At 41.7% G+C, this 15,950-nt stretch overlaps 1 protein-coding gene across 1 annotated transcript; it reads right to left on the bottom strand.

The window, feature by feature from the left end:
• Positions 1 to 10,520: 10,520 nt before the first annotated feature.
• LOC135204939 (transcription initiation factor TFIID subunit 5-like) lies at positions 10,521 to 14,325 on the bottom strand. The gene is made up of 3 exons (XM_064235185.1): positions 14,128 to 14,325; positions 11,739 to 11,928; positions 10,521 to 10,659 (listed from the first exon to the last, which is right to left on the bottom strand). Exons 1-3 carry the CDS (start codon positions 14,300 to 14,302, stop codon positions 10,536 to 10,538), a joined length of 489 nt encoding a protein of 162 aa, XP_064091255.1. The 5' UTR covers positions 14,303 to 14,325; the 3' UTR covers positions 10,521 to 10,535.
• Positions 14,326 to 15,950: the final 1,625 nt, after the last annotated feature.

Raw genomic sequence — 15,950 nt, 5'->3', positions numbered from 1 at the left:
GCAAAAGTGATTTGTTTACCTCCCAGTCGCGCGGCGCGCGACGATCGGACAAGCAGTTAACTACCGTTCTCCCCTTGTTCGAAGCATTACGACCGTTCCAGCTGCCGCTAGCTACTTCCTATTCCTATTGTTAAAGGACCGATGGTTTGTATTACGTATCGGAACAAATTCCATATAACTCTGCTGTAAAAATTGATGCAACAGATGATAACCTGCCACTCCTCTCTACATCAGGGAAGACTACACCAAAGCCGACGCCAGCATCTGACTTTGAGTCGTCCGTGAAAACTGCAGTGGCGTCGTCATGTTGCAAAGAATGTTCTAAAAATATTGACCGCGTGGCCTCACTGGACAATTCTGTTTTGGTAAAATTGAAATATCTGCAGAATTTTACCTCTGGGAAGTTCCAGGGGGACTAAACTGAATATTTTGCTGGTAAAATCTCGACCCTTGGCATGTTTAATTCACAAACAATGGTATTGACTCTAAAAGCGAATGGATGAGGTTGCTTGGAGTGATTTTCATAAAACTGCCAATGCCTTTCATTTCTCATACAAATGCTGGTTAAAGACCTAGGTAGCCTCTGGAATCTATACCAGCTCCGAACCAGCAGATGCTTGTAATGAAGATCCAGTGGCACCTCATCAGCATCTACAAGCATGCTCTCGGTGGAGATGATTTAAATGCTCCAGTACACAACCGTATTTCCTCCATGATGAATTGAGTTGAGCATTTTAAGGCTATTTGGCTTTGCAGAAGTGTACACCTCACACCCGTAACTTAATTTTGAAAAGACCAAGGCTTTATATAATCTCAACATCTGAGTTCGGTCTGCACCCCACGAAGTGTGAGACACGACTTTCAGCAAATTCATTGCTTTTAGGCATTTTGCCTTAATATATTTCAGATGCGGAATCCAGGTCAGCTTGCTATCAAAAATCAAGCCAAGAAACCTTGTTTCACCAACACATGGAATTCTCTGCCTATGAATGAATAGATCTGGATCAGGGTGGATTCCCCTTATACGACAAAAGTGCATAGTTACAGTTTTACTGGCGGAAATCTAAAACCATTAACCTCAGCCCACTTTATTATATTATCAATGCAGAGCTGAAGGCGGCGTTCAGCCACTGCCATCCTTGATGCTGCAAAGGAAATCGATAGGTCATCAACAAAAAGGGTATATGTTTATATCTGGGGGAATTATTTTAGAAACCCCATTGATTACAAGGCAAACAAGGTTACACTTAAAACACTTCCTTGTGGTACTCCTTCTTCCTGATTGAATACATCTGACATTATTGCTCCAACCTGAACCTTGAAAATATCCTATTTTTTCAAAAAAGCCTTAATAAACAGGGGCAAATTGCCTCTCAGGTTACATTCATAAGGACCCTCAAAATGCCATATCTCCATGTTGTATCATAAGCCTTCTCTAGGTCAAAGAAAACAGTGATGTGAATGTTGCTTGTTGGCAAAAGCTTCACCATATTGAAGATTCCATTCGTACCAATACATCAGTTGTGGAGTGCATACTCCGAAAACCACACTGAGCAGGCGACAGATATTTACCTCTTTCCAAGTACCACATCAATCGTGTGTTCACCATTTTTTCCATGATCTTACACAAACAAGAAGTTAATGCGATAGGACGATAATTTTCTGTCTTGAATGGATCTTTTCCAGGTTTCACAAAGCTTGGGGAAGATATGTTCTCTGTAAATTCTGTTAATTAGGCTTAATATGAAAAGTCTGGTATTTTCAGGGGTATGCTTAATCATTGAATATGTTATATCGTCCAGTCCAGGAGCTGATTCATTACATTTATTCAAGGCTGATTCAAATTCTCTAATAGTAAAAAGGAGCATTGTATTGCTCATGTCTTAAGGTATTAAAATCAATTTCGACCTGTTCTATTATCCGTCTTTGAGCTGAATAGGTCTATCATCATTTTTCTTCGCAACATTAGCAAAATGATTAGCAAACTCATTTGCCACTAACTGGGGGTCTGCTACCTCGCAACCATTCACTTTGATAACGGGAGGTTGACAAGGAGTAAACTTGCCTGCTATTTTTCTAACTCTCTTCCAAACTAGAGTCAGAGGAGTTTTCGAATTTAGTGTAGATATGAATATCGTCCAAGATTCTTTTCGTGCTTTTTTAATTTCCATGCGAAAATGAGCTCTCGCTTTTCGAAATTCTACACGATAATACTCACATTTTCGTCTGCGGTATCTGGTGAAGGCAGATCTCATATTTCTATGAGTTTCCTGGCATTTACGTGTCCACCAGGGAACTGGTCGGCAGACAAATTTGCCCGAAGTCCTAGGTATAGATTGAAGACCAGCTGAGAACATCATTGTATTCAAAAAGTCAAGAGCGTCATCTACACAGGGAAAGTCATCAGCAGAGTCATCTATTGAGCTGTGCTCTTGGAATGTTGACCAATCAGCTTTACCAATGTTCCATTTGGGTAGCCTTGAAGATGGAGGACTTGATGCTACACTCACCACTATCGGAAAATGGTCACTGGTAAATCTATCATTTATAGTTCTCCAAATTAAAGTCAATAATACAGTCATCACTACATATAGATAAATCAATTGGCTGATAACGTGCCTGTTTGAACATGAAAATGCGTAGACTCCCCAGAGTTGAGGATCCCAACATTTCATCTTCTATGATGGAACCTAAAACACCTTCCTCTTTTGATTGGTGATGATGTCACCCCAAAGAGGATTTCTGCTATTCATATCTCCCAAAATAACAAAAGGGCGTGGTAACTGTTGAATAAGAGATTTAAATTCATTGATGGGGAAGGCTTCATTAGGTGGTAGATAAAGAGAGCATATTGTATATTTTCTTTGCAAATGGATCTGCACACCTATCACTTGCAATGCTGATTGGATACTGATAGGATTTTGTGGGGTGTCATTTCGAACATACAAAGCGACACCACCATGGCTTCCAATATTCAAATTATAGGTGGAGTGATAGGATGTATACTCTCGTGGGCTGGGGCACATATTATTACCAATCATTGTCTCCTGCAGAGCTATACAAACAGGAGACACTTCTGATATGAGCAGCCTTAATTCTTCCCATTTAGCTCTTAATCCCTGACAGTTCCACTGTAGAAAATGAATGAATTTACTTCCCTTTAGAGGCTGTTAAATTAGAGCCTCTTTTAAGAGCTTTCAGCTTACTGACTTGCTCCTTTTTTCTGGAAGGAGACCAATTATTTATGGCTGCCTTCCTTTTCAGAGGGTTATTCGGTCTCAGGAACACCAGACAAAGCTGATGCTGCCTGAGGAGGGGTGTGAAGGTTGGACATTGGTGCATTCTCCAAAGGATCAGAAGCACCATTTAAAGCTGGTACAGCCTCCAGTGAGGTGGAAGTGCCAGGTACACCTGGCACAGCCTCCAGAGAGGCAGGAGTCCAAGAAATCACTGGTTCTGCTTTCATAGAAGCAGAAGTGCCAGAAACCACTGGCACTGCCTCCAAAGAGGCAGGAGTGCCAGAATCAACTGGCACTGCCTCCGAAGAGGCAGGGGCGCCAGGAATTACTGGCACTGCCTCAGAAGAGACAGGGGCGCCAGGAACAAACCGCTCTATTGAAGAGAGCATCCCCAGCAAGCTCATCCACTCTCTCGCTGAGCATTGGTCTTTCTCTAAGAAGGCTTGCACCTTCCGAAGGCATAGGACTTGCCTGTCGGGGGATGGAAAAGCCCGAAAAGTCGCTGAGGAAATCAGAATCCCCAATTAGACTAGTTCCTGTTTGGGGATCAGTTGCGACTTTTCGAGGTTTACCATCAGACCCAATTCCTTCGTCAAACTTAAGGTCAATTTCAAGTCCTCCAGACATTGTTATCTCGACTGGGATCTTATCAGCCAATCGTCTAGGTAGAGTGAGGCTCTGATCCCCAATAGGTGAAGCCACCTTGCCACATTCAACATAATCCTCGTGAAAACCTGTGGCGCTGTGCAAAGCCCGAAGCAAAGGGCCCTGAATTGAAAGACCCTGTTCTGGATCACAAACCTTAGGTACTTCCTGTATCTCGGATGGATGGGAATATGGAAATATGCACCTTGAAGGTCCAGGGTCACCATCCAGTCCCCTGGATGCACCGCTCCCAGCACGGATTCGTTCATTTCCATCGTAAACCTGGTCTTCTTCATGAACAAGTTCAGATGGCTCACATCCAGTAGTACTGGCCTCCATCCACCCGAAGATTTCGGCACCAGGAAAAGACGGTTGTAAAACCCTGGTGACGAGTGGTCCAGAACAGGTTCTATGGCCCCTTTGCTGAGCATGGTGAAGACTTGCTCCCACAGTGCCTCTTTCTTCTCTAAGTCGTTGTAATGAGCCCTAAGGGCTCTTGGAGAGGTGGTAAGAGGTGGCTTATTCAGGAAGGGGATCTTGTAACCTTCCTGGGCTACACTGACGGATCAGGAATCTGCTCTCCTTCTTCGCCAAACTTCCCAAAATCCCAGGAGTCTGGCCCCAACTGTAGTCTGGAGGACTTGAGAATCATTATTGTTTGTAGGTTTCAACCCTCTTTTAGCAGGCATTCTTTTTCCTCTAAAGGAGGGGCGAGAGAACGGTCTACCCCGAAAGGGCTGCTGAGTCGGTCTTGACTCCTTTGGTGTCTTCTTCACAAGCTTGGCCGGAAAGTACTTCCTCACTAACGAAGTCAGAAGGTCCTGAGTTGCCTTCTGAGTAAGCGAAAGGGAGATGTCCTTAATGATCTCCGATGGAAAAAGTTGCCCTGAGAGTGGGGAGAAAACCAACTCGGCCTTCTGAGAGTTCGACACTCCCTTGGCTGCAAACGAGCACAGCAGGGTCCTCTTCTTCAGGACCCCTGCCGTAAAGAGGGATGCTAGCTCGTTCGCCCCATCTCTCAGGGCCTTGTCCATACAGGACATAATACTCCTAGGAACTTCCATCTCAGAAGAGCCTTTACCTTACAAGGTACAAGCAAAGCCCCCAAAAACCAGTCGAGGAAGTTGAATACTTCAAAGGTACGATAAATACCCTTCAGCAGATGGTCAAACTCCAAAGAGGTCCACCAAATCTTGGCCAAGAGTAAGGAATGTCTACGAGCACTGTCGACGATATTGGAGAAGTCCCCCTGGGAGGAGGCAGGAACTCCCAGGCCAAGACTTTCCCCCGTAGCATACCACACACCCGACTTCGACGCCAACTTGGCTGGAGGGAAGCAAAAAAAAAAAGTCTTACCTGCTTCCCTCTTTTCCTTCAACCAAGCGTTAACACGGTGAAGAGCTTTCTTGGCCGTGATGGAGAGTGTCATCTTCAAGAAGGAGGACTTCTTTGGGGTTTTGGTCCTAGTGTACTGCGAAAGGGGAGACAACGGGGCTGTAGGTTGAAACTCCCCCTCGAACAGAGACAGGAGGCAAGTCGTCAGTCTCTTATAGTCCGATGATGGAGCTTTAGCATGTTTCTCTTCGTCAGAAACAAAGTCTTCAACTTCCTCTTCCGCTGAAGAAATATCCTAGATGCCCAAATCCTGATCCAGACTAAAAGCAGAGTCCGCCAAATCATCCTCCACGAAAATCTCTCAAATCCTGAGGCAACTCCAAGATTTGCTTGCTGGAATGAGTCTGAGGGATTGCGTCCTGACGAAATACGTCCTGGTCTGGTCGAGAGGAGGCAAGGTCGAAGTTCTGCCATCTGCGTCTTGCGTCCAACGAGCGAGTTGCGTCCATCCGACGTTCTTCTCGTTTCCTCTTGCGTCCTGTGCTGTTGAGCGGCCATCTGACTTCGACGGAAAACTGCGTTCTGTTTCCCAAGACTTTGAAGGGCGAGAGGGAGGCGGCAAATTCTTGTCCTGCGTCCTCTTGGAGGACTTGACGGGAAGAAACTCGTCTTTACATCTGGAGGAAGACTGATCGGGTGTTTCCCAAGACTTGACAAGATCAGCCAACTTAGCCTGCATATCCTTCAAAAAGTTCTTAGTAGGATCCACTTCCTGAAGGATCAAACGAGACGGAGGAGAACAAAGACGGGACGTACTGCGACGATGAGGCGAGCGGTCCTGAGGTCTACGAGACGGATAGGAGAAAGGGAAACGAACACACGACAAAGGGGGAGAATCTCTAACTGGAGAAAAGCCACCAAACGATCATCCTGCGTCCTCTCTTGAAAGATTTCTTCTCTTCCTCTTGACGGGGATTGCGTCCTCATCCGAACTAGACGAAAAAAGTTCGGGACTACTCCATCTTTCCTGAGCAGAGCGACGTGCATCCTGAGACAGGGTGGTCTCCATGTCCTCTTGAGGGGACGCGATTCCTCCGAATGGCGCCATTTCCTACATGACGAAGAGCTATCGGAGGAGGACAAACACTTCCCAGTAACGCCTTTTCTTTGGCATACTGCTGCAGCCTGGGACGCAACAACAGGACTGCCTGAAAGGGACGACTGACCGTGTGAAAACCCCTCTCGCCTCCCTTCGACTATTGACTTTCCTTCTCCCTTGGGTCTGGGAGCTTGGAAGCGGTCTAAGTCTAGGAGCACGAGAGAGACGGTCGGCCGCCCCCTCCACAACACTGTCACTAACAACATTAATTACACCCACTTGATCAGTTAATCGCTGAATCTGATTGCCCATCGAAGCAAGGGCAGCAAACACATTCACATATTGGGAGTTCTTCATCTCATCAGATACAGCAGCGGGTGCAGGAGAAACCTGGGGAGAAGGTGCTACAGGTTCTACTTGAGAAGGAACTGGAGAAGGAACAGTAACAGATTCATTCACAGCTTTGCTAGAAGAACCAGATCTTTCACTCCGAGACACTGATCTCCTAATAAGATCTTTCTCCAATCGTTCAACATACTTAGTGGGAGTTTTCCACTCTCAATCAAATTCTCACACTCATTGCACTTATTCTCCCAAGTACACACAAATTCTCTACCCTTTACACACAGTGTGAGGGTCTACAGAAGATTTTGGTAGCCTAACTTTACACCCTTCTTTCACACACACTCTAAACACAATACGATACCAATACAGCAGTCCAAAAGCAGCGAAAAGTCGGCAAACGAGATCGAAAATCTAGCAGGGAACCCACAACGATGTTGAAGGTTCGGCTGGCAGAGAAAATCTGATGAAAATGGGAATGGTTCCAAGCGCCAGCACCACGGGAACAGGGTGGCGATCACCTGAACTACCGGTAAACTAGCGGTTGCAGCGAGTTTTGAAAATTTCTGCCAGTGCGACAGAGAATATAGCTACAGTACTATCCGACTGTACTGTAGACTGAATTGCAAACCAATTTACGTAAGAATCGACTTCTGAAATGCATGCAAGAACCTAACCCCATTGTAACTCAATGCCCGATTGTACGTAATATATACTATTACATAAATGATTAAAATGTATTAGTAGAAGTATATTATGGTAAAAAGATTGAAATAATGATTGTACATTACATTACAGTGCTAAGTAGGCACTTTTATATAGCAAAGGTTTGATAGTATACCCTACCCAGTATGTTGGCCACTTTCTAAGGTTCGACTTACATCCATTCTGACTTACAACCAGTGGGTCGGAACCAAACTTGGTTGTAAGTAGGATAGTACCTGTATATATATACCTGCCAGGTAAGTGTCATACAAAAAACCAACAAGTATATGGGCAGACACTTACTGTTATTCAGTCTCCAAATGTCCAAGAATATCTCCAATTACTTATGGGTGTCTTGCTAAAGAATTACCCTTAGACCATCATTCCCTCTATATACAATCTCCTACTAAAAGAGACTTATGAGAGATTTCTGCTGACAAGGGAAGCTATAAGAGGGAGATTAAACCAGTGGAGGACAACCAAAAATAATCACACTGCCCTTCACCGTCTCCACCATATAACATACTGGTCCCAAGTCTCTCCATGGATGTTAGGAGGTTGCAACTCTCCATATCCCAGAACCTAAATTTGCACTTACCCCCGAAAGGTATAAAATAAGACTACCAATAGATAGTCCCGAGCTGCATAATCAGACAGGAAGCGAAAGTGTTCTCACTTCTTCCAAACAGAGTGAGTATAAGCATAAGGACATTACCCTGCATCATCAGACATGAGTTACTTGTTTCCCTGCTAAAAACTCCCGCTGGGTTGGCGTCTCCACCTCTCTTAAGAAGTCGCAAAGACGACACAACGTAGATAAAAGGTAATAACTCAAGGTAGACTGAAAATCCATCAGCATGTCTGTCAGTCTCGAGTTCATTTCCCACAGGAAAGAGAGAGAAAGCGAACCTTCTATTAAAGATGGTTAAAGGACCAATAAGCGTTGTACAGCAAAAGTCGGCCTTCAGCTCTCCGTGACTTTAAAAGACAAGATGACAAGCCAAGGCAGACAAAGGGAAATTGTGTCCGAGGACGAGAAAAGATACGAAATGCTCTCAAATTGGAGAAAGCGTTGGTTCTCTTCTCAAATATTTAGTGCGCCAAAATACGCTAAGACAATTAAGATATATTCTCAATGTGACCTCTATCCTCAACAAAATGAGGATACAGCAAGGCATAGTGTGGCAACAAATGCCGACTGGCCCAAATGAGTTCCTCCAACAACTCCATTCAAACTCTTCTTTCATCAGCGGGCGACGGGAGGGGACAGCTGCCGACAGGAGGTAAACAAAGAGCTTAAAGGATTGCTCTTTCTCCGCAACCCTTGGCGACAAAAAACGACACTCGTCGATAAGAGGTGACAGCAGCTGAGTGCTGTATCGCATCCACCACGACTCAATGAGAGCAGGACAGTTAAGCGACTTGGGACTCGGTCAAGTCTGCACTCTGCACGAGTCCACTGCGTTCACACGAGACAAGTCAACAATGTCCACCGCAGGGTACCCAGATGTATCAGAACAAATTATCGTACCAAATAACTTCCAATCATCGTATTTTGATTAATAATCGTTTCGTACAGAGGGTCAAATTAACGTACTCGTACGATAATTACCGTACGTCTGGGAACCCTGGTCCGCAGTCCGCACGAGTCAACACTCGACAGAGGGAGAGAGAGAATGAGGTGCCAAAAGTGGGAGGTGGTGAGAGAGGAGTTACAACACCCCCGCCTAGTCCGAAAGCGATCGTACATACTTGAAGGCATTCCTATATGAAACTAAGTTAGAAATCTCTGAAGCTAGAATATCTAACTCAGCGAGAGCTTTAGATACTACAGACAGTGTAGACTTGAAAGAGAAACATTAATCGAAGCAGTAGTAAGAGATTTGCTGCGAAGAAAAAGGAATATGGTAGCATACAAGAATTTAGAATAACCAAAACATGAGAGATAAACAGTCGACCGAGTCGACATATCTAAACTTGTAAAACTGACTACAGATACATTATCATCTCAATAAAATGTCTATACCTATATCATATATTATTAAGCCTATGCATGCTAACACCTCAAACTAGGTGTTGAAGACGACAGAATGCACCTACGGAGCGAGCATTAACGCTTACTGAAATTATCCTTATGTGAACTCTTAAACGGTCTTTCGGCGAAAGCTTTAAACGAAATTCAGACCATGAAAAAGGGCGAAGTAGGTATTGGAGGGCACAGAATCCCATCATCCCAAGAACCGACCCGGTTCCCTGGCAGCGGACGTTTCCAACTGTCGCAGGGCAGTCCTAGGCGCGGGCTACGTACAGACGAGGGCACCAACACCTTACTTCTAACAGGGAGCGTGAAAATGAGCGCACACTGGAGGGATTTGGAACGTTCCCGTCACAAACTAAGTTTAAATTGTATTAGAACTAAAAATAGGTTAATGTTCTTAACTTCTCGTTACGCTTTCCTGAACCGAATGGGGAGCAAAAGGCGGAGCTACAATGGAAGTCAATACTAGCCTACTAAAATGCCTAGTCTAAGTAGGGATAGCCTGACAGGTTTAAGTCCTGATCTAACTAATTGCTTTCGCAATCTATTAGTCCCATTCTTTCCTATATCTGACATATTCAGGCATAAATTCTCAGAACAATTCCCTACATTCTTCACATCGAGTAGTTCCAAAATCACTCTGTACCACTGCCAGTACAAAGGAATGTTGATCAACTTCCAGTTCACCATCCTGGTTACACCAAAGCATTCCTACATAGCCTGAGGTTATAGGTTTTGCTTCCGGTGGAAGATACCCTACGAAAATGAAATTACAATACCGTAAACTGGTGTAAAACAGCCAAACTTCATAGAATACAAACAATCGCCTCGCGACAATGGCGGCAAGGAGAATTCTGACAAGAGCTAAAACATTCAAAACACACCTGGTGGAGAACAGGTAAACTAGACAGTCATCCGGGCAGCCATTCAATTTTTTTTGTTTGAATGCCGACTCGCCTAATTGGCGGGGAAATAGAGCTAAATTTAACAGTAGGTAAGATTCATCTCAAATAATAGGCAGTTTCAAGTGTTTGTATAGGGGTTTCAACTATTTGCGGGTTCTAGCTATTTGCATCCCCCGTGAATACGGGGAACACTACACGTTTTCCACTTTAAAACATACATACTGTACTTACTTCCCACTTGCATTTAAAAATGTGAAGAAACATATAGAGGGAAGTATGTCCTTAGTCAGATTGACTCTCTTCTGCTGATCACGAAAGGCCTTGGCCTTTTCTAGCTTATCAATATCCCGTCTGAAATTTGAAGAAAAAAAAACGTGACAATAACATTTCTATAGGAAAAGTTCAGCTCCAATTATCAGTAACACTGTACACATTTCCTTGTAATAAAGTAACTTGAGTAAATTTTGTCATGCTGTGCCAACAGAAACTGTGAAAATAAAATACCAAAAGTAACACTTCAACTAAATGGACCTCAACTTAGCATATTTCTGTACTTATCAGTTACTGAATTATAATTATTTTTTATATACTACTGCCATTTTAGGTGTGGTAATTTTTAGCTATAGTCACAAAGCATCTGTCAAGTTGAGGTGCTGCTGTATCTCGAAATAAAAAAAAAAGAGAGGCATTACCCTTGACTCCTAGATTCAGTGTAAAAAAGATAAAATACAATAATAAACAGCTAGGCAAACTAATCACAAAGTTATGCTCTACTTGAACACAGCACCTACTTAGCATTAAGATCTGAGTAATGTAGGAAGTCTGAACTGTCTGGTCATGGGTTGGTTAACCTATTATACTATTTCAACTTGGATATTTTCTACAGATTAAGGATACTCAACATATAAAATTTATTATCAATCCAATGTAGCAGTTTTCAGACAGAACATCTTATATTTAACTGGAAAAAATTTAAGCACTCGGCAAAAGTATGCATTTAGAATTCCCAGGATTACTAAGAAGCATGGTTCAATCTGGACATCTAAAAATAACAATTAATCTCAAGAACTTCAGAGGAACAATGGTTTACAAAATACTGAAAACGAAAGACGCGGAAATATTACATGGCATAGAGATGCATCAAGAAATGTCAGCTTTGGTTCCTTGTGTGTAACAAGTTGATGATTTTCCTATGCTATTATTATTATTATATTGTTCAAAAGATAAACATCTTTCATATAAGACAAGCCTAAAGGGGCCATGACTTAGAACTCTAGGTACCAAAGAATATGCTGTTCATCTGAAAGAAGTTAGCATAGATAACAAAATGTACAGAGAGAAGAGATCAGTTATTATAAAAATTTAAAAAATTAATTAATAAATAAGTCAGTAAAAATATAAATAAACATCATCAAACACTCAGAACTTACAGTTCTGGCAATGGTATCCTATTGCTCTGTGGGGCATTTGGGTCATTCTTCTTGCTCTTCTGCAGAGAATCCTTTTTAGGTTTCTTCTTCTTTGGTTTGTCCCCTTCCTCTTCCCCTTCTTCCTCTTCCATAGCAAGATTTGGCAACTCTGGTTCTTTTAGTAACCCATAGTATATTTTGGTCTTGTTCACTGGAAAAGGAATAAAGGAAGATGAAAAAATGTACAGAGTTGGCCATGTTTTTCATGGCTAAGTATTAACCGAAAAAATCACCAATCACAGAAAGACAATGTAAGTCCTATTATGATTTAAGGCCTTCCAAATGAAAGCTATGATTTTCTATTCCTGTCTGGATAAAGTTGAGATAATACTTTTACTATTGCCATTAAATGGTTTAATCAGGAACTGAGTTAGCTTTCTTAATTCTTATAACCTAGCCTTCTTCTTAATAAGTAAACTATAAATAAATGTCAGATTTAATAAATAGCAATCTTTTACAAAGTTTATGACTGGACACCCCCAAAATTCTGAAGATTTTGCAAAATTTCATTACAGCCACCAACTAGGATGTTTAAATAGATTGCAACACTCTAAACCATTATCCCAAACCAGTCCAATACACAAATAGCAGAAGTGAATTAAGAAAACTAGCCCCATTAGTCTGTGATGGTGGATTACCCAAGATGTACAAACATGCGCTGTATACAGGCACAGGTAGTGCAACTGCACACACACAAAGATCAAGCTAGCTAAGATAAGCAAAGCAATCTAGGTCTGTTCAGCTTTAGGAACAGGTATTGCAAGCACATGGAACAAGCATGGGCACTGCATGAGTATGCACTCTATGGACACAAGTAGATCATGATTAATGAGCATAAGCACGGCCAGTGTACAGCATTGTATAGTGTCTGAGCATGAGTATAAGCAGAAACTATCAATACAGGCAGCATAAGGGTACAAGTATGCACATGAATTAGCAGGGAAAGTCACATGTGATATACAAGCATAAGAGGCAAATGAGGTTACTGCAAGAGCTGTAACCATTCTTTATATAACCCAAGACCATGTTATAAAACTATTTGGAAGAATCCTGACACACAGTCTTGAGGGTGGACCCATTCTTCCCTGTGACATAAAGTATATGCAAGGGGAGAGTAACAACAACTGACACAATCAGTGTATGAATTGGAGCAGAGATATGATCTCCTATCACAGGAGAAGAACTCAAAGACAAGGGAGAAAAATAAAACCATATATTTCCTAACTAAACTACTTTACTCAACACATATCTGATAGCCCAGGAAATGCAAGTGTAGTGAGACTACCTTCCTATTCTTATGTTAGATAGACAGTTTAACTGGTTTTGGGCAAAAATGCAGTTGTGGCAAAAATTGGGAAAATATAAAGGGCAGATACATGAACAATAAGATTGAAGCTGGATAAAGATAAAATAATGTAAGGTATATCAACAGGAGGAGAGAGAAACCCAAAATGCTTCATATAAAAACAGCACAGATTAATAATATAAAAGGGCCAATAGTAAAGACAGTGCAAAAACTTACGATTAATAACTGGTGAACATCCAATATGTATGGCAGCCATACTACTAATGAATGAATAAATCTCAATGGACAGAGTTTACATCTCTTCAATGATATTCACTGGCTACCTATTATAGTAAAAGTTACAAGTGTGTTTTGACAAACCTCACAAGAAGTGATAAAACTCTAAGTAGATACGTATGTATTTATACTAATACATAAATACATATAGATGCATGGACAAATATAAGTTTAGGGAGACAAGTTGCGATAAAGACTGGAAAAAGAACCTCAACATATAACACAAAGACCACTGAATAATTGCCCCCATAACTTAAAGAATTGTTATTACATGCACAGTACATATACTGTATTCAAAAACACTTACAAAGCAGAAAAATAAGCTACTGAAGAACACTATAAACTTTGACTATATGATATACATGGTACTACCAGATGAACCAAAGGTGGTTGCAATTAGGGTTACCAAAAATAAGGGCTTATGATGATGGGGATGTAAATTATTCAAGCTATCCACATGATATTATTTATTTAAAGTTTAATTTATGTTCATTCGCCATGACACTACTACATATTGTTACTTATCCAGTTATGTACAAGAATGATATATTAGTAGCTACATTAACACACCTAACATTACTAGGAATTCTATATGGTAAAGTGCGGATGGATATTCTTGGGGTGGGGTGACAGCAGCCTAAGTAATGCCACTAAAACTGTTGATGATATTACTATCATTAGGTATTTCAAACAAGCCATGCAGACTGGACATAAATTATTTTTTTGAAACCTCGTCATAAGCCTTTAAAATTAAGATATTTTTATCACCTTGTTTAGGAGCTTCTCCTTCTTGCGCCCCTGCTGTAGCTAGAACTTGACTGCGTGTTCGTGGCACACCCTCATAAACATACAAGTACAGTCGATCATTTATAATGCGAGAAACCGGCCCGCCTCCACGTTCAGTTAAATACCTTTTCAAATGTGAAAATGAATCTCGTGACATCCTCACAGTAAACTGACTAGACCTAAAATGAAGAACACAAAATATTTAAATATGATCAATACACTTTATAGCTACATCTTAATTTATGCAAATTGTGTCTTTAGTACATTATATATCATAATAATAGCAGCTTTTTTAAAACATAGCGGGCCCATCTTTGCTGTACACCAATATCCTGAATTTAGATAATTCTTTCTGTTATTGTTACTATTCTTCAGCAAAGACTGTGGCTAACCGTAAATGTTTTCCATCTTAAATTACTTTTCTAGTTTTTATACTTAATCACAAAAACCACTCAAAAACACTATCCTTATACTATCACCCTTTTGTTTCAGCATATGAAACTAACGCAATCAATGCTATAACACTCACCTCTGTGGAACATAATTTTTGCATAACCATCTTCAGTATACCTAATAACTGACTGAAGACACCAATTTGATATGACAAATTTTTAAAATAATTTGTATTTTTCATAGCTAACAAATCTGAGGTCTTAACAACAGGATAATCTTCTTGCACCGGCTGGAAATCAAAGATTGTAAAGCAAGGAATCTGTGGCATCTGGAAACTCATGAGTATAAGAGGTGGAAGCTGGTCACCAACCAGAAATAGAACCTTGTTAAACGATAGTCTTTCCCCCAACCCTGGAAAAGAGACGGGCAGCTAGACGTAGGCAGTAAACATTAAGACCTCAGATTTCTTAGCTTTTAAAAATTTGTCATTTCTTCATACACAGAACAAACCCTTGGTCTTAACAATAGGACAGACATACTTGGAGGGAGGTACAAGCATCCTAAACTAGCTGGAAATTAACCCACCTGACCACCCTTCCTAGAAGAACGAGTTCTAAAGAAGGGGTCCCTAGCCGTGAGAGAATAGACAGTCGGATATCTAGAAACTCAGCCATCTGGGTTGAAACACAATGATATATGGGCAGATTCATTGCATTCCAGGAACAAAAGAAAACTCTGCCTGTTCAAGCAACAAACCATGCAAGCCACAGGGGTTTGTCACCACTCCTCACTCCCCTTGCTAGAGAGAAGAGCCCTTGCTACTGAATAGCAGATTTCTCTATTGGATAGTCACAGTACAAAAACCACCACCAGTATGACCATCCTACTCACCTGTATCAGACCAGCTCCAGCATATAACGTGTCTGTTCTCCGACCCAGCCGTAGGAAGAAGAAAGGAAAAAAGAGAAAGAAAGAGGCCAGTTCACTCACTCATTCTCTCCTCCACAAAATCATCTTAGGTAAGATACAAACTGTCCCGCCAGGGGCACTGGGTGAATTACACAACTTGTTGTGCATCCACCACCAGACACTGGACCCAAAGAAAAAGTGTCCAAAGACCTGTGGGCAACACCCTTTAGGTAAAAGGAAGTGAACGTGGACTGACATAGTCAAGAAGCAGCGCTCAAAATTCTATGATGAGACAAAATCAGATGAGGAAAATCAGACTGTAAACCCCAATGAAGAACACTGCACTTCTTCCACCGGCCCCTGTCCAGCATCTTCAACACTTCCTTCCACAGACCTAAGTACTTTGGGGAACCGTGAGCATTGGTCAGATTGAGAAGGGGCCTGCCCGAAAAAGGGGGAGAGAAGTCGTAAGGTAGTAGATACCCAACCCGAAGAATATCTAC

This window comes from Macrobrachium nipponense, chromosome 48 (genome assembly GCF_015104395.2).
Source record: "Macrobrachium nipponense isolate FS-2020 chromosome 48, ASM1510439v2, whole genome shotgun sequence".
Classification (NCBI taxonomy): domain Eukaryota; kingdom Metazoa; phylum Arthropoda; class Malacostraca; order Decapoda; family Palaemonidae; genus Macrobrachium; species Macrobrachium nipponense.
The sequence above is the reverse complement of the archived record's forward strand: the minus strand, read 5'-3'. Positions and strand labels throughout refer to the sequence as shown.

Bases quoted from the DNA above. Each gene is read 5' to 3' on its own strand.
- LOC135204939 (XM_064235185.1), bottom strand. From the start codon at position 14,302: ATGTCACGAGATTCATTTTCACATTTGAAAAGGTATTTAACTGAACGT. The intron at 11,929-14,127 runs GTGATAAAAATA...TTCCTTTTCCAG, and splicing joins AGGAGAAGCTCCTAAACAAG to TGAACAAGACCAAAATATAC. The intron at 10,660-11,738 runs GTAAGTTCTGAG...TTCAAATTTCAG, and splicing joins AGGATACCATTGCCAGAACT to ACGGGATATTGATAAGCTAG.